The sequence below is a fragment of the Bubalus kerabau genome, chromosome 11 (genome assembly GCF_029407905.1).
Source record: "Bubalus kerabau isolate K-KA32 ecotype Philippines breed swamp buffalo chromosome 11, PCC_UOA_SB_1v2, whole genome shotgun sequence".
Lineage (NCBI taxonomy): Eukaryota > Metazoa > Chordata > Mammalia > Artiodactyla > Bovidae > Bubalus > Bubalus kerabau.
The window spans coordinates 109003736-109023949 of record NC_073634.1 but is presented as its reverse complement, the minus strand read 5'-3'; the positions used below and the strand labels follow the sequence as shown (position 1 = coordinate 109023949).

Genomic DNA, 20214 nt, shown 5'->3' with positions numbered 1-20214 from the left:
AGGAAGAGCAGGCAGGAAGCGGCCACCAAGAGCCCGGCGTTTATTGCTGAGGCTTTCCTGGAGCTGAGAGAGCAGGTGTGTGCTGCCCACAGCGTCCTCCCTCTGCTGGGGTCTGTGCAGGAGAGTCGACCACCCTCCCAGCTGGGAGCAGACAGGGCGAGGGCCAACAACGGCCCCCAGAGAGCGTCGGGCAGGGTGGCTGTGGCCAACGGCAGGACGGCCCTTCAGGCCCACGTCTCAGTCTGGAAACGCAGTGTCCGCTGCAGCTGGGCGAGGTAGGCGGCCGCATCGGGGCCAGAGAGCCCGCCCTCCTCCCGGAAGATGGACAACAGGGTGTCGCACACATCGGCCGGCATGTACTTGGCGTTGCTGGAAGGGCAGGCGGGACAGCGCTCAGCACAGCTGGCGTCCCCATGGGCCCGTCCCTCCAACCACCCGCGGCCCAGGCTCACCCTGCCAGGTAGAAGTGGGCGCCCCGGCCGTCCAGCAGCTCCCACACCAGCGGCCCGAGCGCCCGGAGCCGGTGCTGCACGTACACCTTCTGCTCCTGCGGGGCAGGGGCGAGAGGCGCTCTGAGTCTGCGCCCTGGGCGTCCCGCCCGGCAGGGGGCGAGAGGCGCTCTGAGTCTGCGCCCTGGGCGCCCCGCCCGGCAGGGGGCGAGAGGCGCTCTGAGTCTGCGCCCTGGGCGTCCCGCCCGGCAGGGGGCGAGAGGCGCTCTGAGTCTGCGCCCTGGGCGCCCCGCCCGGCAGGGGGCGAGAGGCGCTCTGAGTCTGCGCCCTGGGCGCCCCGCCCGGCAGGGGGCGAGAGGCGCTCTGAGTCTGCGCCCTGGGCGTCCCGCCCGGCAGGGGGCGAGAGGCGCTCTGAGTCTGCGCCCTGGGCGTCCCGCCCGGCAGGGGGCGAGAGGCGCTCTGAGTCTGCGCCCTGGGCGCCCCGCCCGGCAGGGGGCGAGAGGCGCTCTGAGTCTGCGCCCTGGGCGTCCCGCCCGGCAGGGGGCGAGAGGCGCTCTGAGTCTGCGCCCTGGGCGCCCCGCCCGGCAGGGGGCGAGAGGCGCTCTGAGTCTGCGCCCTGGGCGCCCCGCCCGGCAGGGGGCGAGAGGCGCTCTGAGTCTGCGCCCTGGGCGTCCCGCCCGGCAGGGGGCGAGAGGCGCTCTGAGTCTGCGCCCTGGGCGCCCCGCCCGGCAGGGGGCGAGAGGCGCTCTGAGTCTGCGCCCTGGGCGTCCGGCCCGGCAGGGGCGAGAGGCGCTCTGAGTCTGCGCCCTGGGCGTCCCGCCCCGCACCCCTCCCCGCCCTTCCACACACACCTGCTCCCGAGAGAAGGCCGTGACCAGAGTCAGGCAGCCCCTTGCCTGCAGCTGCTCCCACTCAGCCTCCCAGTAGAAGTCCTGGTCCCGCCGGCGGCAGCCAAAGAACAGCACATTTCCTGGGGGGAGGGGGGCGGGGAGCAGGGCCTGAGCCTGGGCCTGCACCCCCGGAGCTCAGCCGGCCGCCTCCCCGCCCCAGACTCTGCTCACCGGTCTCGCCCTGGGCCACTCGCTCCTGGATGGCTGCTCGGAAGGGGGCTACGCCGGTGCCGGGCCCCACCATGATCACAGGTACGTCTGGCGTCTTTGGGAATGTCAGGCCCCCAGACCGCACCCACAGGGGCACCCGGACAGGTCCTATGGCATGAGGGAGGCAGCTTGAAGAGGCTCGCAGGCCCAGGGCCCAACCCCCCACCCCAAAGAGCCAGGGTCACCTTGCGCAGGGTCCAGGGATGCCAGCCAGCTGGAGCAGAGGCCACGGCGGGGCTCCCGGAGGCGGGTCTGGTACTGCACCACGGCCACCAGGATCTGCAGCCGCGAGGGGTGGGCCTGGGGAGGGGACAGTAGGCGGCCTGCCCCATGGGCCCCCACCGCCTGGCCCCTTGTCCCCTTGCCCCCCACCCCCACTGAGGCCGGCCCTCCTCTCTCACCCGCAGAGAGGAGGCGATGGAGAAGGCCCGGGGCCGGATCAGGGGCAGCAGGTCCAGCAGGTAGTCTGGGGGGACAGCAGCAGCTGTGTGGGGGAAGTCGCACAGCACCTGGGGGGACAGCGGCAGGGGAGCCGTGGCTGGTGGGGCCACACGTAGCTGCAGCAAAGGGCCCAGGCCCGTTTGCCAGCCAATGCCCACCTCCAGGGCCGTCCCGTGGGGCCCAGGCCCTCCCCTGGTCCCTGCCCTCCCCCAGCCCCTGGCCCCTGGCCCCGGGCCCAGGTCCTCCCCCAGACCCTACCCGCAGCCCCTGCCCACCTCCAGGGCCGTCCTGCGGGGCCGGGTGCAGTACTCGCAAAGCTCCTCCTGGCCCAGTGCAGAGCCGAACTCCCGAAGCTTCTCCCGCTCCAGCTCGTGGGGGGAGAGACAGGCCAGGAGTTCAAAGAAGGAGCGGCGGGGGACACTGGCGATGTCCAGGTACTGGGACACGAGGCGCCGCACGGAGCAGGGCTGGGGCAGCCGCGTGGGGCAGGCGACACCTGCAGGGGATGGGAAGCTGTGGGCCGGGGACGCGGGGACGGCGCCGGGGCGTGGGGGAGCACACAGGGCGCGCGCCGCGGCCTCGGGGGCTCACCCGGCTCCCGGGGCTGCAGTGTGAAGTGCTGCTCGGGGTCCAGGCCCAGCACCTGGCAGAACTGCTGGACGTGGCTGGCCGTGTTCTCGGGCTGGATCAGCACCAGGTCACCGGCTGCAAAGCTGTGTGGGAGGGACAGCCAGGGCATGGGGAGGGGCCCGCCTGCGGGGAGAGGATGCTGGGGGCTCCGGGAAGCTGCAGAGGAAGGAGGTGAGGGCCAGGGAGGCTAGGGGGCCCCTGGACGGAGGGGTCCCGCCTCCCCAGCTGTCGTCCCCGCTCTCGGCCCTGACGTGCACCCGCTTCAGGAGAAGAGCGGCTGAAACCTGGACCAGGGCTCCCGCGCAGCCCTGCCCCCACGGGCCCCCAGCACCGACCCGCACCTGATCCCAGAGCCTGAGATGTCGAACTCAATCAGCCGAACGTCCTGGAAGTGCGAGGGCCCCGTGACCCTCTGATTGCTGACCATGGGTGCCAGGAACGGCTGTAGCTCTGAAGGGGGTCCCTGAGGGTCTGTTCCAGCCGCACACAGCTCCTCAGGGCCCGAGCTGGGGGTGTCCTTGAGGAACTGCAGGGTGAACTTGGAGGGCCAACTGTGAAGGGCCAGACACTCATCAGACCACTGGCCAGGTCTGCTGTGCGCGTGGGTGCCACCCCAAGGCCACACTTACAGGACTCCAGGAGGGCTCAGGTCGGGGTTCAGAGGCACAGGGTGCGGCCCCAGCACCTTCTCCCACAGATCCTGCAGCCAGGGGTCGATGGCGGCATCGGGCCTGCAGAAGCAGGCACACACCCCTCTGGGGACCCTGCTCCCAGCTGGACCCGCAGGAGGGCACCCCCAACCCCCAACCCACTCACCCCAGTTCGTGCTGGTCATCGCCCAGGCACATGGGCAGGAGGGCGCTGCCCCCGAGCTGCAGCAGCCGGCGGTGCAGCTTCTTGGCCACGAAGTTGAACCTACAGAGAAGACAGAGCTGGTGCTGGCCCTGGCCCTGCACAGGCGGGAGGGACACGCCCAGCGGGCTGCACGGGGCGGAGGCTCCCAAGGCTCCCAAGGCTCCTTCGCTGGCTCCTTGAAGGACAGAAGGGCCTCTCACCTGCCCTGTGGGTGTGCTCGGCAGTGGGAACAGACGTCTATGTTTTATACTAAACAAAGCCCCCAGACCCTTCCCAGACGAGGGTCACAAGGCCACCCACTTTCCGTCCTTTTCACCTGGACAACTCCAGGCCTCAGGCTGCATCTATACCGAGACCCCCTCCCTCAGCTCCGAGCTGCAGAGTTAGGGGTTTTAATGTTGCAGGAGCCCCACGCCATGTGCACCCTTGAACACAAAGCCCTCAGTACTTCCCTGGGAAATAGTGCAAAGCGACAGCACTCTGCTCAGGACATAGACGTGCCGTGAAAATGGTGAAGGAAAGCAAAGCAAAGCGGAGGCGGGCAGCGGTGGCCACGGAACGGCTCCGGGGGCCGGGCCCTTTGCACCCTGCCTGCTCACACCTCCCGGTTCTCTGTGCTCATCGTAAGCTCGAACCCCTCCCCAAAGGCTGCTTATGAAGGCGGGCTGAGCCAGGCTCCCTTGTTGCCCTATGTTATGGGTTGACAGAGGACGCTGGCTCAGGCCCTGGGGTCTGGCTCTGGACACCAGTTCCTGCCTGGACCGTATCTCAGGCATGGCCCCAGCCAGGCCCCCCACCCCAGCTGCCCTGCCCACTTCTTGCATGAACCGCACTATCCTTCAAGCCCAGGGCTTCTGGCCATGGAGAAGCTGCCACCAAGGAGCGTCTGTGGGGCCAGGAAGTGTGGCCAGGGCCATGGCCTCGAGGGGGCGCCCTGAGGGCTGGGTCACACATCCCTCTGTCAGGCCACTGTGTGGACGCGAGGGACAGGTCCACCCTCCCTTACTCACTTGGCGTAAGACGAGTCCCCGAGACCCAGCACAGCAAAGTCCATCTGACAGAGGGCGGTGGATGGCAGGCTCCTCCGGAAGATGAACCTCCAGAAATTCTGCAGCAGGAGACGGGCGCTCAGGGCTTCTCCTGGCCACCAGGCCAGGCCTCCCCAGGGCTCAGGGCCTCTCCCGGCCACTGGGCCCAGGTCTCCCCCGGGCTCTGCTCTCCTAACTAACACTTTTGTTATCACAAGTCCGCTTCTTCTCGTTCTACTGTAGTAGTGAATGAGCTGGGAAAAGGCAGAAAATGGTAAAGTGGAAGCAAGCTACCCTGGCAGCAGTGCCGGAGCTGGGCTCCAGTGCGGCCCAGAGTGGGGGGCCTGGCGGGGCTGTCACCCGCGGGGCATCTGCTGGCCAGAGCTGGGCTCCAGTGCGGCCCAGAGTGGGGGGCCTGGCGGGGCTGTCACCCGCGGGGCATCTGCTGGCCACTCCCCTGCCCCCTAGCATGCGGGCAGCACAGCCCTGGCAGCTCTCAGCCCCGCCTCGGGCCTCACAGCCACAAAGAGGCTCTGGGCCAGCACAGCAGACCCCAAGGCCCCTCTCTGTTCTGATTTCCCTACTCAGTGGAATCTTCCCTCCTGGGCCTGGAGCTACCGGCCATCAGGCTGCTCCGTGCCCATTCCCTAACCCCACGGAGCCGGCCCAGGTCCCACACTGTCCCCCTCCCCTGGCGCACCCTCACCTACATGCAGCCACTCATCCCAGGTGGCCCCCGGGTCGGAGCCCAAGTCCCTCTCCTTCCCTGACCACAGGGTCACCACTGGGCAGCCTGTGCGGAGCGCCTCCCATTCCAGGTCTTGGCCTGGCCTTCCCGCAGGCCCAGAGATGCTTCTGAGATCTCCTGCTTAGACCTTGTCTCCTGAAGGCTGTGGAAAGCCTCAAGGTACTTCCTGAGAAAGGGTCCAGGGAAGATGCGATTCTCACTGCTGAGGTGTGAAGATGCTGGGCTTCCCCTTGTACCGCTGGCAGACAGTGGGGCACACTTCAGGTTGAAGCTGTCTTCTCCAAGCCCCTGAAAGTTTGCTCTGAGCTGGTCCAGCTGGGTGGTCGCTGCTGAGAAACCGGTGTCCCTCTGTGGCCTGCTCTGATACCAGACGCCTGGGCGCTCTGCACGCCCAACAGTCGAAACCCACACGAGTCAGGCGTCAGTGGGAGCTCGGTTCACATCCTGCCAGCCCTTCCTGGGCACATGGTGGGCTTGTGGCTGGACACCCAGACTTCAGGCCTGTTGACACTTTCCATGGTGATTCTCTCACCACTCTCCTTCCTGTTGCAAGGCTGCTGGGAAAATCTCGGTCTCCTGATGTCATCTTTCTTGTTCCCTAACTTTGTTATGGTTTCTGGGAGAATTTCTCAGCGTTATCTTCTGATCTGGGATCATTTTAAGGTGGTCTCCTCAGCTCCTGCTCTGCCCAGGCTTTGCGTTTCTGGCCCCAGGGCGCCAGGCTTGCCCACCCCTCGCAGATGGAACTCTGCTCTGTCTGTTCCTCTGGTTCTGTGTGTGCTTCTCCTGGTCCCTGCCCTTCACGGGGGTCTTTCCTCGAGCACATGGTCATTTTTTGTGGTCTATCTGTGCTTCAGAAGATGACAGAAAATGTCTAGTTCAGGCCTGTCACCAGTGCGTTTCTTGGCCAAGAGAGGGGGTGAGGCCCTGGCTGCCTGGAGGGGCCTGCCCGGCCAGTGTCCTCCAGGATGGTGACAAGGAGGCTGGGGTCTCCTGCTCCTGTTCTGTGCTGGGTTGGGAGGGCCCCATCCCGACTGCCTCCGCGGTGTCCATCCTGGCATCCGGCCCTCCGGTAACCACCCTCATCCCGGTGTGACTCACCACGCTCACGCTGTTAGCTTCTGCTGTGAAGTCAGGACCTCTACCCAGCTGACCCCATGGAGGTCTTTATCCCCCGCCCCTTCCACACCCTGGTCTCTGGCATCCACCACACACCTCCTGCCTTGATCTCCCCAGACCTGCCTCCTCTCCTGTGCCTCCCGTGCTGGTGTGCCCATTCCAAGCCTATTCTTCAGTCTTCTGCCTTTTGCACCTACCAGCATTTAAACAGGCCTGGGTTTCTCTGTCTCACAACCACTCTCTGTTTAACCCCTTCACCCCTCACAGCATAAGCGTTTTTGAGTTGTTTCACGTGCAGACGTCCTTAAACGCTTCCGTGCCCGAGGTTGCCAGCCGTCCCTTTGCTGACCTTACTTCATTTCCTCGCAGCTTTGAGCACCAGAGACCATCCTCTGGAAACAGTCGCCCCTCTGCCCTCAGCCTTGGAGACGGCCCACTCCCTCGTCTCGATGCTGGGGCCCCTTTCCTGCTCCGCACTGGCTTTTCTCCACCTTCCGCGCCTTTGGGTTTAAGGGCAGCCTGTCCTGGGGGAGGGAGGCCCCTCCTTCCTCTCGCCTCCATATTTTGGCCGCTGCGACACGTGCCTCCACTAAGGATCCTCACTGGAACTCCAGGCCGACTGCGTGTCTCCACCTGGACAATGTCCGGGCACCTCGCCCTCCCGATTCTCTTGCTTCTGTGCGTGGAACCACCATCCATCCTAGTAGCTAGGCCCAAATCCCTGTCTTAATTCTACCTTCTTTCTCATCTTTGAGATTCGATTGCACGATTCCATGTTCAACCAACTCTACCTTCTTAGCACCTCTGGAAGGCGTCTGCCCCGCTCTGCTCTGCCACCAGCCTGCCCCAAGCCTCAGGCTCTCGGCTGCATTGTGCCCACCTCCCACCACCACCACTCCCATTCCTGCTCTCCTGCAGCCTGCTCCCCCTGAAGAAAAGGGCTGGTTTTGCTAGAATACACACGTGACTGCATCACCCCATGGGTTCCATGGCCCTTCGTTTCAAATCCTTCTGACTCCCCATGGCTGCTGACCTCTTTGGGATCCAACCTGGCTACCTGCTCTTTTTCCTTCCAAGCCTGATTCATTCCTTGGTTTGACCATCCTGAACCGCTTTTGACTCTTCCACGGCTGGGCTCTTTTTTTCCTCTGCAGAGGCTTCTTGCCTGGTGCCTGGCTAGCCCCCACTTATCCTTCAAGACTTAGCCTAGCCTCTTTTCTTCCAGAAAGCTCTCTCTGAACCTCCAGATTGAAGGGGGCAGCCTTTATTAACGCTCCCATTAACATCAAGCACTCTTGCAGCATGCATTTTTTTTGGCATTGTAACTGCCCATTAAACTTTTGCTTTTTCTATGTTTTAAGTTTCACAAGAGTAGAAATGTGACTACTGGGCTCATAGCTGGATTCACAGCATTAGATTATGCTTGGAATACAATGTGTGCTCAAAAGATGGTCAAAGAATGGAAGAATGTTTCCTGAAGGTGAGCTTTGAAATACACACAAGACCCGTACCAGATTTATATACAGCCCTGGAAAAACATGAAAAGTTAAAGTGGTGCAGAGTTTATTAGGAAGGACGCCCAGAGCCCCCGCTCCACCCAAAGATCTCCTCCCAAATCCACAGGAGAACAATTATTCACTGTGCTTCTCAAGTCTTTCCAGGCAACGAATACAGGGTGAGGGCCAAGGGCAGGGATCTGAGCTCCTGAGCACTCTTCAGGTCAGCCTTACCTTCATGTTGTCCGGGGGGTCTCCTTGGCCTGTAGTTGCACAAACAAATATCACCAGGGGCTCATTAATCAGATTCACCTCAACAAAAAGACACACATGTAAGGCCTCGGGATGTAATGGCCCGGCATCCTCCCAGCAGCCTGGCTCCCCCTCTTCTCTCAGAGGAATGGGGCAAAGAGACTCAGCGCTCGCGAGCGGCCGGCCGGCCTTCTCTTTCAGGCTCCCCGGCTACCGCTCCCCTGTCTCCATGCGCTAAACTGGCCGCTGCTCCCAAGCGTTCCCGGCCCCTAAATCTGCCGCAATGGACAGGCCCGCTCTCAGACGAAACGCAGCCCCCTGGGGTCGAGCGCTTTGGGGGCCGGCGCCCCAAGCCCGCCGGGTACCCCCGCCGAGGTCCGAGGAGCCCTCACCACGGGGTAGGAGTCCAGGGCTTCCACCCGGCAGCTGAGCTGCCGGCGTCGGGCCTCGCGGCCCAGCCTCTCCGACACATCCTGGGCTGTGCCCGTTTGGCTGCCGAAGAGCACCAGGAGCCGTGCGCTCGGCATGGGCTGACCCCGGGGAACCCCGCGCTCCTGTCGTGACCCGCCGCACTTGCCGCCAGCCCTGACCCCCGCGACAGGCCCCGACTTCCGGCTTCCGGCATCGGCCGGAAGTGACGCCCTAGGGCCGCGCCCGGCGGGGCATGGCGTCCGAGCGCGGCGGGCGTCGGCGGGTGGCCTGTGAGGGGTCCCGGGTCGGGGCCAGGAGGTCGGCCGCGCGACGGGGCCGAGGGCCGGGGCAGGCGGGGCCGCTTGCTGCCTCTCGTTGGCCGCGGCGGCGGCAGGCGCCAGCGAGGCTAGGAGGGCGCGGCCGCGTAGCTCGGCAGCTGGGACGCTCGGCCGGGCCCCGGCCCGCGCCCAACCGGCGCGATGCTCTTCTCGCTCCGGGAGCTGGTGCAGTGGCTGGGCTTCGCCACCTTCGAGATCTTCGTGCACCTGCTGTCCCTACTGGTGTTCTCCGTGCTGCTGGCCCTGCGTGTGGACGGCCTGGCTCCTGGCCTCTCCTGGTGGAACGTCTTCGTGCCCTTCTTCGCTGCTGACGGGCTCAGCACCTACTTCACCACCATCGTCTCTGTGCGACTCTTCCAGGATGGAGAGAAGCGGCTGGCCGTGCTCCGCCTTTTCTGGGTCCTCACAGTTCTCAGCCTCAAGTTCGTCTTCGAGATGTTGTTGTGCCAGAAGCTGGTAGAGCAAACGCGAGAGCTCTGGTTCGGCCTGATCACGTCTCCGGTCTTCATTCTCCTGCAGCTACTCATGATCCGTGCCTGCCGGGTCAACTGACCTCGCAGAAGATAGGCTGGAGTGCCGAGACCCACGCCGAGTCCCCATGTCTACCGCACCAGAGGAGAAATCTGAGTCTGAGAGCCAGCTTGTGCCCTGATGCGTGCCTGGTTTTCGATCAGTCATGTCTGAAATTGTTCCCTCAGCTGGGCTAAAAAGAGAAGCCTTGATTCTTAAAGTGTATTCTCTCTTATTTCATGCTTTGAATAGCTAATTTTGAACTGAGATCCCGAGAAGGATCCTGAGAAAGCCAGACAATCCTGAACTCCTGACAGAACTGCATATAAGTAAAATATCCTCATGGGCTCTTTTGAGTATTTTCATGGATCCTGGCAAAGTACGCCGTGTGCAAAGGCTGCAAAGCTGGACTCGGGGTTTGCCCTGGCCAGCAGTGCTGACCTGAGCGCTTGCTGTCCCCATCTCCCCAGACAAGACTTTCTTAGATGCTTGAGCTCTAAAAAGTGTAAACCAGCTTGTGTCTTCTCCCCAGTGGCACTGCGGAGGATGGCTTTTTCTTCATTCCAGCTCAGGCAGACAGGAGGATGTTAGATAAGCGTGACCCGGAGCCTATCTGGAGATGTGTCGCCTGAGAAAAGAACTTGCTTTCAAGGCACTGCTTGGCTTCCTATCCCAGCTTTTCCACCACCTTGTGGCCGGCAGTGTTAGCGCACTTGAGACATTTAGGCCACTCTAAGGGACCAGAGAGAGGAACAGGTGTTCTGATGCGAATAGGCATTGAGACCTACACATGGGAAGTTTGCAGTTGGTCTCAGCCCACACTTGTCACTCTGAGGGCTTTGGTTTGATGCCCGTTAGGTGCCAAATGAGAACATTTGCTGAGATGAAAATAAAATAAGAGAATGTTTTGCTGAAACACACAGTGGTTGCCTGACCTTTTGAGGGTTAATGCTGAGACGCTCCCTGCTGTGTGGTGTATGTGGTTATAGAGCTGAGGTTGTAAGGGAGGGTTGGAAGTTGGCTCGAGCCTTCTGGTTGGATGGCAGGGTAGTTCCCTCGGAGCATCCCTGCTCCCTGCCTGGGGAGCCAGTGAAGACACCCCGGGGTGGGCCCACGTTGAGGACTAACAGGCAGCTCGTGTGCCATCAGAGTCCTTGTAGGCCTCTCTGATCTGCAGAGCAGGAGTCAGCAGGCTATGACCCGGGGCCTGTGTTTGTACTGCCCTTCAGCTAAAAATAACTTCCATTTTCAAAGGGTTGTGCAGACACCCATGGCAGACAGTGAGTGTGGCCTGCAGTGTGGGGCTTGCGATCTGGCACGGTTGGCCTTTGGGTCAGATCACTTTTGGTGGTGTGCGTGTGCAGGGAGAGGCTGTCCTGGGCATCATAGAGTGTTCAGTGGCACCCCTGACCCCCACTTACCAGATGCCAGGAGCACCCCTCACTTGTGACAGCCCAGTGTCTCCAGACATCGCCAGATCTCCTGGGGGACAAAGCTGTTCCTGGTAAGAACCACTGGACTAAATTACTCCCTGTCTCGCCCTTTACAGAACATATTTTCTGGACTCCTGTTCTAGTGAAACAGCTTCAGGACCCTTGTCCTAGGATGGATGCTGCACGGCCTGAGCCACTGAGATGCTTGAGTCGGAGGCTGGTCTAGTCTGTGCCATAGCTACAGAAGCCTCTCCTACCCAGCATCGGCATAACCTGTGTCAAAACCAGATACACACTGACCCTTGGGGTTGGGTTTCCTTTTAATGTTATTTTTAGTTTGTATGTTTTGTCACTGCCCTGTTGAATTCTGGTAGTTCAGGATTAGGTAATCCTGTCGTCATACAAGGGATGAGCACAAGAATGTTCAGCTTCCTTCTGGGAAGGTCATTTGAGGAGAGTCCTGAAGGAACACTTGAGCTCTGGAAGGCTGGAATCCAGTTTCTTTTCTCCAGCTGGATAGACTGGGCTGTTACAAGTAGTTATTGCAGTGATAGCTGCAGACTGCTGCGGGACACAAGTGGAGAAGGGCCCCGGGGTTGAAACCTGCCCTGGGTCTTTGGAGAGGCCCAGGTGCTCTTGGAGCCTTGTCCCTGAAAAGTGAGTGTAGTGGGAGGCAGTAGTGTCTTTTGTGAACATCTGCTGACTGTAGGCAGGTGATGGAAAGGCAGGTGATAGCTGTCCTTGCCCATGCCCCCAATGTGTCCTTCTCTCCTTGGCTCCAGCAGGCCTGAAAGAATGTAGTGAACTCTGTGCAGCCCTCCAGGGGCAGTGAACTTCCTCATGGCAAGTACACGGAGAAGGTGTGCCCTCAGTCAGCTTTGGGACTGGGCGGTTCATCAGGTAAATGGAATGTGCCCGGCTATTATTGCCTTGTCTGCCTTGGAGTGCTGTGGGCCTGCTTGTGTGCGTCATGGGCTTCCACACTCCCGTCCGTGTTTGGTGGGCCCTGGATGACCAAGGGTAGATAGTTTCCACTACTTGTCTGGGCAACAAGAGTGGATTCTAGGGGCCAGCAAAAATCAGAGATTCCTGAGAAACCGATTACTCAGCACTGGGTGGGGCTTCAGCTGTTGCTATCTCCACTACGTCCCACAGGAGACCGAGGACCGCAGGTGGGCAGTCTTTGGACCCATAGGCACCTAGGCCAGGAAGAGGGAGGCTGGCGTACAACCGGCGCACCGCTCATGGGAGCGAGACAGCCTTCCAGTCCCGGGTTGGTCCTTCTTCCACCGCGCTTTCCGCGGGATAACAGGCGGACAGACCAAGCGCATCCAAGGTCAACCGCGACGCGGGGCCCGGGGTTCCCGCCGGCCTGCGGGGCAGAACCCGCCCTCGCCTGGTTCCGCCTTCCGGGCGCGGCTGGCCTAGGGAGCAGAGGCGGAAGTGTGGGCCTCCCTTGAGGGGCGTGAGGCGTCACGGGCGTGTCCCAGGGGGCCTCCCCAATAGGGACCCACTCCGGTGCTGGGCGCTGTCCACTGAGGTTGGCGGGAGGGCGGGGTCGGGGAGAACGCTCTCCAATCAGCGTGGTCGACTACCCTCCCTGCCATAGGTGGGGCCGCGGGGCTGGGGCGGGCCTGAACGGGCCTCTCCCCCAATGGGCGGTGGCCCGGGGGTGGGGCCGCTGCGCGAAGGCCGGCGGCGGGCGGCGGCTGCAGTCCCTGGCGAGCGCTGGCTCCGGCGGCCACTCCGCAGCATGGCCGGCTTGGGGCGGCCGGGCCCAGCGCCCCGCGCCGCGATGCCTGCCTGGAAGCGAGAGATCCTCGAGCGAAAGCGGGCTAAGCTGGCGGCCTTGGGCGGGGGCGCGGCGTCGGTCGCTGGGGCGGGCGCGACGGAGACCGCGGGGCCGGTGACCGAGCCTCTGGTGCTTGCCGAGAGCCTGGGCCCGCTGCGCGAAAACCCGTTCATGCGGCTCGAGTCGGAGCGGCGGCACGGGGCGCGGCGCGGCGGGGGCGCGGGCGTGGCGGGGCCCGGAGCGCGGCCCGCGGGGCAGCTGCTGGAGCTGTACTGCTGCGTGCCTGGCGTGCGCACCATCCGAGCCGACAACATCCTCATCATCGAGTCGGCGCCCGGCTTTCCGCCCGCGCCCGCGCCCAGCCCGGGCCTCGGTCCTGGCGGGACCGCCCGCATCCGCGCCGCGGAGGTGCTTGTGTACGAGGCACCGCCGCCGCCCGGCCGCGTCAGCCGCCTGCTCCAGAAGTTCGACCCGCCGGCCGCGCCGCGCCGCCGCGGGAGCCCGGAGCGCGTCCGTCCCACGCCGCCGCCCTCTCCGGGCCCGGCCGTTCCACGCGTGGGCGAGCGCGCCGCCTGCTTCCAGTCCGATCCGGAGCGCTGCGGCTCAGGCCTTGGCCCCAGGCCCCGGCGCAGCGACTTCTTGCACAAGACCAGCAGCAACTCCTTCACTGTCCACCCGCGGGGCCTGCGCCATAGTGCGGGCACTCGCCCACTCCCCAACGGGCCCGGGGCCCCAGAGTCCCGGGCGGGCGCTGCCAAGGGCTTTGAGGACTCCACGCCTGGGCCAGGCGAGTGGAAGCCAAAGGTGGAGTCGGGGGAGGCCCCCGCCCACCAGTCCCCCAGCCCGGGGACCCCCAGTGCCACTCCAGCCGCGGCTCCGGCCTTGCCCACGCTCAGCCCTTCCAGTGCCACTCCCAGCCAGCGCCAGTGGGTCTCCGCGGCCACCAGCGCCAATGACTCCTTTGAGATACGGCCAGCCCCCAAGCCAGACATGGGTAGGATCCCTGCCGGGGATCTCCAGGCCCGGGCTCTGGCCAGCCTTCGAGTGAACTCTCGAAACTCTTTCATAGTCATCCCCAAGCGCAAGACCTCTGGGGCTCCTCCTGGGGAAGGGAGGCGGTCCGTGGCACCTCCAGAGGAAGAAGGCTGGGCCTCCCAGCACCCGGAGCCTGAAGCCCAGCTGGTGCCTGGAGTGAATGGTGTGTTTGCAGGGGGGAAGAGCCCCTCCAGGATCGAGGAGGGGGGCAGCCCCGCACCCGCCACTGCCCTTGTGGACCCTGCCGTCAGGTGGCAAAGGCCATCCTCACCACCGCCGTTTCCACGGGCTGCTGCTGAAGCTGAGCCTGCTCAGGGCTTCCAGGCTCCTGGCTTGGCCAAGAACAGCAGGGAGCCTGGGCGGCCAGGGCTGCCCATCACTTTCATTGATGAGGTGGACTCGGAGGATGAAGTCCCCCAAGAAGCCAAACTGCCCTGCTCCGGGGCTGGTGCGCCTCCCCAGTACCACCCACATCCAACCAGGCCTGGCCGCTTGTCAGAGCTCCAGCATCGGGGTGGCAACACCTTCACAGTGGTGCCTAAGAGGAAGCCAGGGGCCGTGCAGGCCAACGGCGAGGCCAGGCCAAGGGAGGCTGAGGAAGAGGAGCCAGGCAGAGTTTTGGAGCCCTCTGCTGCTGCGGGGACCTCGCCGAAGAAGCGCTACCCCACCGTGCATGAGATCGAGGTGATCGGCGGCTACCTGGCCCTGCAAAAGTCCTGTCTCACCAAGGCCGGCTCCTCAAGAAAGAAGGTGAGTGGCAGGGGGCAGAGTCCCTAGCAGGGAGGGGGAGACGTGGCAGGTCACAGATCTGTGGGTGTAGCATGTGGCCTGTTCTCAGGACACCTGGGCTGGGTGTGGGATGGCGTCTACGTGGACCAGAGGGGGCTGGTGGCTGTGCATGCTCCAGGAGAGTCTGGGCTGGGGGAGTCCCTGGCACGGGTTCCAGTGGGATCCTAGGGACCCAGGGGCTCTGTACATTGAGAGGCTGGTGGGGACGGTGGGTCTAGCCAGGGCCGTGTCTTCCTGTTGACTCTTGTGGCTCTCTCTGGAATTGGCTGGGCAGTCCTGTCCCAGGTGGGCCCTGGCTTCGAGGAGTGGCCTGGCATGTTCTTCAGGTCCTGGCCTGTGCAGGTTGCAGGGGCCAGGGTGGAAGTGGGAAGGGGCAGGAAGCCCTTTGATTTGGATGGGGTGGGACTCCTACTCGCCTCCCCAGAGAGCATACTGGCTTCGTGCTTAGCAGGACTTGGCTTTGAGTGAGGGTTGACCGAGCCCTTGGTGTGTGGCAGGCTGGTCTGAGCCTGGGCTGAGCTGCTGGGGAGTGATGAAAAGGCTGCCCTCACTGGGGAGGCCTGGCACCCTCTGGGCACAAGGAGACGTCCCTCAGATTCTTCCTGGTCATTCCGGCAGCAGATTGTTGCCCCGGGGCAGATTCCAAGGCCAGCTCCACATGACTGTGATCAGCAGGTGCTGCTGGCAGATGCATTCTCCCTGGGTCGGCATCTCCTTCCCTGCCGTCCTGAGGCCGCCCCTGCCCTTCGCCTCAGTGTCTTTGGGGCCGTGGGGGGCGGTGGCGTGCTGGTGTCACGAGCCCCCTCGCCCACCGTGTTGCTGGCGCTGTCTGATTAGACGTGGCACCTTGCCTGTCTGCTTCCTTTCGCCTTCCTGCCTCAGGGTCGGCCTTGGCACTGCCTCGCTCCCTGCGTCACTCTCTCCTGCCGTCATCCTCTCCTGCTACTCCATCTGCCCGGTCAGGCATCCGCGCCCATCCCCCGCCGCGCTTCCGGCACCCCCCCACCCCTGCCCCGTCCTGGCCGCCTGACCTGGCCTCACCCTCTGTTCGGGTCTGGCAGTCACGGTCACAGCCCCACCCCTCACAGCCCCACCCCGATGTCTGTTCTCTCCCCTGTTCTGCTCCTGCGTCCTGACCCTTGGCCCCAACTGCTGCTGGAGGCCCCTTCCCCTGCTGGCCTCGGGCACCGTTCGGAGGGTGGGCCTGAGGGCACGGGAGGTCGAGGAGCTCTCTGTTGAGCCCCCGTCCCAGCCCCACGGCCCTCATACTGGGAGCCTGCTGCTGCTTCCTGGGTCTGGAGGGCTGCAGCCCAAAGCCTGGGAGCAGGGCTGTGGGGGTCGCTGGTGGTTGAGTAGGGGTGAGAAGGACGCGAGGAAGTTTCGGGAGGAAGCAGGCCCCGGCCCGTCCTGGCCCTCGGACGGGCCTGGTCCCTGTCCGGTGCCAGCCTCAGGGGTTGGGGGTCCAGATGGATGGTGCTTAGCATGGTCGAGCAGTCTGGCTAGGGCCCTGCCGTAGCAGCATGAGCTGCTGGGGGCAGTTTCTGCCTGGGCAAGCACCAGCTGCCCTTTCCAGGAAGAGCGGAACGCCCGTTGGGTGGGACGGAGGCGTGGGGCCGCCCAGCCCTTAACAGTGACCCAGGCCACCCCGGCCATGGCCGCCCCCTGTGGCCCCGCTGCCCCTGTGCCCAGCCAGCCTGGGGCTTCATCGCTCTCCCACCCCCGCCCCCACCCCAAAGTCCAGGGATGTGGGGGTCTGGAGGCCGGCAGGACATCAGGGGCCTCCCGGGTGGGGTGGGGGCTAGACCGCCGCCTCTTCCGGGGGACAGGGAGACACAGCTCCTCACCCGGGCGGAGGCTGCCGGTGACACGTCCGTGGAGGGCACAGCCCTGCCCTGGGCTGTGGGTGCCCAGCCAGCCGCGCACCCTGGAGCCATACCCAGGGGGTGCACATGGCCCCCAGTTAGTTATCTCTGGGCAGAGGCACAGACGCCCTGCCTTCCCCTGACTGCTGGGGGAGGGGGCAGCCATGCCCCTCTCGCCCCTGCCCCAACCCCAGGCTCTCCGGGTTGGCACTGCGGGCCTCTCCCCCAGGAGGTGCCCGTCTGGCGGCTCCTCCCCTCCCCTCTGCCCTTCTCACCTGCCATCGCCCGCCCAGCCCAGCATGATGCCCCCAGGGCTTGAGCCTCCGCGTCCAAGCCCCCAACCAACCCACCCCTCTGGTCCTCGGGTCTTTCTAGAGACCCTGCTGGAGCAGGCCCGGACCCTCCTCTCAGCTTCCCCACTGATGGCGGGCATGGGGGGTGGGTGGGGGTGGGGCTGTCCTTGACTCAGGGCATCCCACCTGAGCCGTCTTGAGAACTCCTCTGGGGCCGTGTGGGGTGGTCCTGTGGCCCCCTGAGCTTGGGCTGAGTGGGGGATGGTGGTTGCAGGGGTACAGGGTGGGCTGGGTGCTCAGCCCCGGCTGGGACTGCTGGAGCCCAGCTCCCAGCCCCGAGTGCAGGGTGGATCCCCTCCGGTAACCAGCTGGGCATGCCAGACGGGCTGCTGCGGTGAGGGTGAAGTAGGTGGAGCCAGGACCCACCCACTGGCGACCTGGGGCAAAGTCCCCACCGCTCAGCTGACCAGGCTTGTGCAGGTGCCTCCGGCTGCAGCCCCTGCCCATTCTGTCCGCCTGGGGTCTGGAGACGGGTCCCCCCAGCGCACGAGTCACAGGGTGTCCTGTGACCCACAGACCTGAGCTCACGCGGAGCCTGGGGACTGAAGGGAGGTGGGACGTGACCCACTGCGCGCCCCAGCTGGCTGAGGCAGGCCTGTGGGCCCACCCCTCCCGCCGGCCGCTGCCTGGCCAGGCCGTGCCAGGCTCGGGGCCTGTTTGCGCCCAGCCCCCTTGGTGTCGTGCTCGCAGCTGGTCACGTGGACTAACGAGAGAGTACTAATCCGCTAGGCCCTGGCAGCGGGCCCTTCCCTGGCCCCAGCGGTGGGGGATGGGCGCAGAGGGCCCAGGGTCCCCGGGATGACGCTGTGTATCCAGGGCATGCTCCCTGTGGGCCTGGGCCGGGCGGCCTCTGTGCCGGAAGCCCCTTCATGCCTTGGGCTCCTCCTGGGGTCTTTGGCCCCAGGTCTCAGAGCGCCAGTTCCAGGGGCGGTGGAGGAGGGGTGGCCAGTTGACTCCATCCCCACAGGGGGATGGAGTCCTGTCTCGGGACAGAACACCTCGATCCCGCTTTTACCTGGCCCTGGTGGTGGTCTGCCTGTCTCCCTGACCGCTTGTCTGTGCGGACAGCTGGGGCGAGGGCAGCAGCTCCTGGGCTCGGGACCTGCCCAGTTGGTGTCTGCAGGCCGGCAGAGGCAGGCAAGGCTGCCCACAGCTGTGTGTGCCCGTGGGAGGTGGCAGGAGCCCTGCCCTTCTTTCCGGACCCTGGCTCAGCAGGGCAGTGCCAGCCTCTCCTGGGCAGCCCTGCGTGTGTCCCCCAAGGCCAGGCCCTCTGCTGCCCAGGACCGCAAGCCCGGCTCTTCTGAGACCCCTCCCCCGCCCCCCACTGTCCCCAGGCCCAAGGTTCTTCGCCCAGGGGCCTGGCTGCCTCCTCGACTCCTTCCAGGGGAAGAGGAGGAACTTGAGCTGGCTGTGGTGTCCTGTGCCCTGGAGTTTAATATTTCGAGCTCCTGTAGGGCTGCTCGCATCTGCTGCGAGCAGGCGACTCCCGTATTCATTACCACCCCGCCTGGCCGGCCGAGCCCCACGAGCAGGCGTTGGGGGCCTGGCCCTGGGCCCTGGAGAGGGAGGGTCCAGACCCCAGGGGCCTTCCCCGCCTGCAGCACGGTCTGGGCTCCGAGGCCTCTGAGTGGAAAGCAGAGGACTTCCCCCAGCATAGACTCCTAGGGCCTGCCGAGTGGACAGGGCAGGCAAAGACCATGTGGGCAGTCCGAGTGAGAGAAGAGGGTCGCTGACCCCGCTCAGCGCAGCTTCTGGCTGCCTCAGTCTACAGAACGGTGACAGCAGTCGGTGCGCCCTTCCTGGGCCTGGCGCGGGGCAGCTGCCTGATGTCATGTGGGCCCTTGGGGGCCTGGTTTTGGGCGTGCCAGGCCCTGGCCCACCCGTGGTGGTCTGTGCTGAGCAGGGCGGGTAGGATCATCCCGGTGCCTGGCAAGCTGGGCTGTGAACGCAGGCCTGGAGGAAGGCCCCAGCTGACAGGAGGGGCTTGCTGGAAGCACAGAGGTGGGCTCCCGGGTGCGGCCTCAGCTGGACCTGCTCCTGCTGGCAAGTCTCAGGCTGGGAGATGTGGCTGGTGCCCTGCCTCCCTCGGGAGGCAGACCTGTGACCCTGGGGACCACCTTGGAGGCATCTGGAGACCCCCTGGCTTAGGGCTCCTGGTGCTGGTTGGGGTCTGGGCCTTGGGAGCAATGGTCACTAGGAGTGAGGGGACCCTGGGGTAGGAGGGGGTGGGAAGGGGCGGGCAGGGCCCAGGCTGCAGGCGGACATCTCAGTCTGAGGGTCCAGGTGGAGGGTCTTCTCTGATGAGGGGCAGCCCCTACCGCGGGGCCAATGGAGTGCTGGGCTCCTGCTCTGGTCTGACGTCCCCACTGCACCCTGGGGGGCCCCTGCACCCAGCTCTGTCCAGCTGGAGGACCCCCAAGGCCCGCAGCGGGGCCTTCACTGATGCCCCGCCTGCCCCCAGATGAAGATCTCCTTCAACGACAAGAGCCTGCAGACCACGTTTGAGTACCCCCCCGAGAGCTCCCTGCAGGAGGCGGAGGCAGAGGAGGAGGAGGAGGAGGATGCAGAGGAGGACGCGGAGGCTTACGGCCCTGATGGTGCAGCGGAGAAGCCCCTTGCGCTCTTCCTGCCCCGGGCCACGTTTGTGAGCAGCGTGGGGCCCGAGAGCCCGCGGCTGCCAGACGGCAGCTCTGGTGAGTGCCCGTTGGGGCGGGCAGGCAGGATGGGGTGGGGTGGCCCACCCGTGGGACTGCAATCCCAGCTGTGGGACTGCAGCCACATGTCCACCCATTCGGCCTGCAGGCTTGTCCAGCTACACGCCGAAGCACTCCGTGGCTTTCAGCAAGTGGCCGGAGCAGGTGCTGGAGCGGACTCCGAGTGCGGAGGAGGCCCCGTCCAAGGAGGTCATGGTGAGCAGGGCCAGGTGGTGGATGGGCGCCCAGAGAAGGTGGGCAAGATGGGGGCTCCAACGCCTGGACGTGCCCTTGACGGTCTCTACACCCCTCTCAGCTCACCCCCGCCGGTCAGAACGACCTCTCGGACTTCCGAAGCGAGCCAGCCCTCTACTTCTGACCTCCCACAACCCGACCAGAACGGCCAAGGCTGAGCCCCTGGTGCCCGGGGGTTGCACGCCCTCTGGCCTGCCAGGCTCTGCCCACCCATGTCCCGCTCGCCCTGCCTGGGGCCTCACGAGCGGGCTGGTGCTCAGGGCCCGAGCTTGGGGCACCCTGGACTCCTGACCCTGGCTTGCAGGCACTGCCTGTGGGGAGGGGTGGGTCCTGCTGTCCGCTGTGTCCGGGTGGAGGCCGACAGGACTTGGATTTCCCCAGCCCACACCCTCACGTCAGCCACTGATGACCGGCAAGTCTCCCTGCCTCTGATGACGGACTCAATAAACACTGGATGAGCTGCCTCTGCCTTCCTGCTGGTACTGGGCTGGGGAGAGGGGGCGCAGGGGTGCGGTCCGTGAGGCTACATCGAGGCAGCGTGGTGGAGGCCACCCACCCGGGGTCGGATGGAGGACCAGCATGGACTTTTGTGCCCAGGGAGGTGGCCCTGAATGACGCCCCACAC

The 20214-nt window shown here is 64.8% G+C and overlaps 3 protein-coding genes across 5 annotated transcripts; 2 read left to right on the top strand and 1 right to left on the bottom strand.

Annotated features, from left to right (window-relative positions):
- Positions 1-17: 17 nt before the first annotated feature.
- On the bottom strand, positions 18-8735 carry NDOR1 (NADPH dependent diflavin oxidoreductase 1). 3 transcript variants are annotated; one of them, XM_055541665.1, is made up of 14 exons: positions 8511-8735; positions 8101-8178; positions 4486-4583; positions 3437-3535; positions 3250-3351; positions 2962-3171; positions 2582-2703; positions 2266-2486; positions 1951-2058; positions 1735-1849; positions 1511-1657; positions 1301-1419; positions 453-547; positions 18-369 (listed from the first exon to the last, which is right to left on the bottom strand). In XM_055541665.1, the coding sequence occupies exons 1-14, from the start codon at positions 8643-8645 to the stop codon at positions 225-227; spliced, it is 1794 nt and encodes a 597-aa protein (XP_055397640.1). In that variant the 5' UTR covers positions 8646-8735; the 3' UTR covers positions 18-224. The 3 variants fall into 3 exon arrangements, 2 of the variants coding, with proteins under 2 accessions (XP_055397640.1, XP_055397641.1); XM_055541666.1 differs by having other exon boundaries at positions 8101-8129; positions 8511-8643; XR_008700644.1 differs by lacking the exon at positions 18-369 and having other exon boundaries at positions 1951-2015; positions 2266-2703.
- On the top strand, positions 8653-10635 carry TMEM203 (transmembrane protein 203). Its single transcript, XM_055541669.1, has one exon. It carries the CDS (start codon positions 9009-9011, stop codon positions 9417-9419), a length of 411 nt encoding a protein of 136 aa, XP_055397644.1. The 5' UTR covers positions 8653-9008; the 3' UTR covers positions 9420-10635.
- A 1841-nt stretch (positions 10636-12476) lies between these two features.
- On the top strand, positions 12477-20052 carry TPRN (taperin). Its single transcript, XM_055541664.1, has 4 exons — positions 12477-14387; positions 19103-19334; positions 19444-19550; positions 19651-20052. The coding sequence occupies exons 1-4, from the start codon at positions 12564-12566 to the stop codon at positions 19711-19713; spliced, it is 2226 nt and encodes a 741-aa protein (XP_055397639.1). The 5' UTR covers positions 12477-12563; the 3' UTR covers positions 19714-20052.
- Positions 20053-20214: the final 162 nt, after the last annotated feature.

Excerpts from the sequence above, each read along its gene's own strand:
- NDOR1 (XM_055541665.1), bottom strand. The coding sequence starts at position 8,645 with ATGCCGAGCGCACGGCTCCTGGTGCTCTTCGGCAGCCAAACGGGCACA. Across the intron at positions 4,584-8,100 it reads ACCCCCCGGACAACATGAAG|AATTTCTGGAGGTTCATCTT; the intron begins GTAAGGCTGACC and ends CTCCTGCTGCAG. Across the intron at positions 1,420-1,510 it reads AGTGGCCCAGGGCGAGACCG|GAAATGTGCTGTTCTTTGGC; the intron begins GTGAGCAGAGTC and ends CCCTCCCCCCAG.
- TMEM203 (XM_055541669.1), top strand. The coding sequence starts at position 9,009 with ATGCTCTTCTCGCTCCGGGAGCTGGTGCAGTGGCTGGGCTTCGCCACC.
- TPRN (XM_055541664.1), top strand. The coding sequence starts at position 12,564 with ATGGCCGGCTTGGGGCGGCCGGGCCCAGCGCCCCGCGCCGCGATGCCT. Across the intron at positions 14,388-19,102 it reads CCGGCTCCTCAAGAAAGAAG|ATGAAGATCTCCTTCAACGA; the intron begins GTGAGTGGCAGG and ends GCCTGCCCCCAG. Across the intron at positions 19,551-19,650 it reads CCCCGTCCAAGGAGGTCATG|CTCACCCCCGCCGGTCAGAA; the intron begins GTGAGCAGGGCC and ends CACCCCTCTCAG.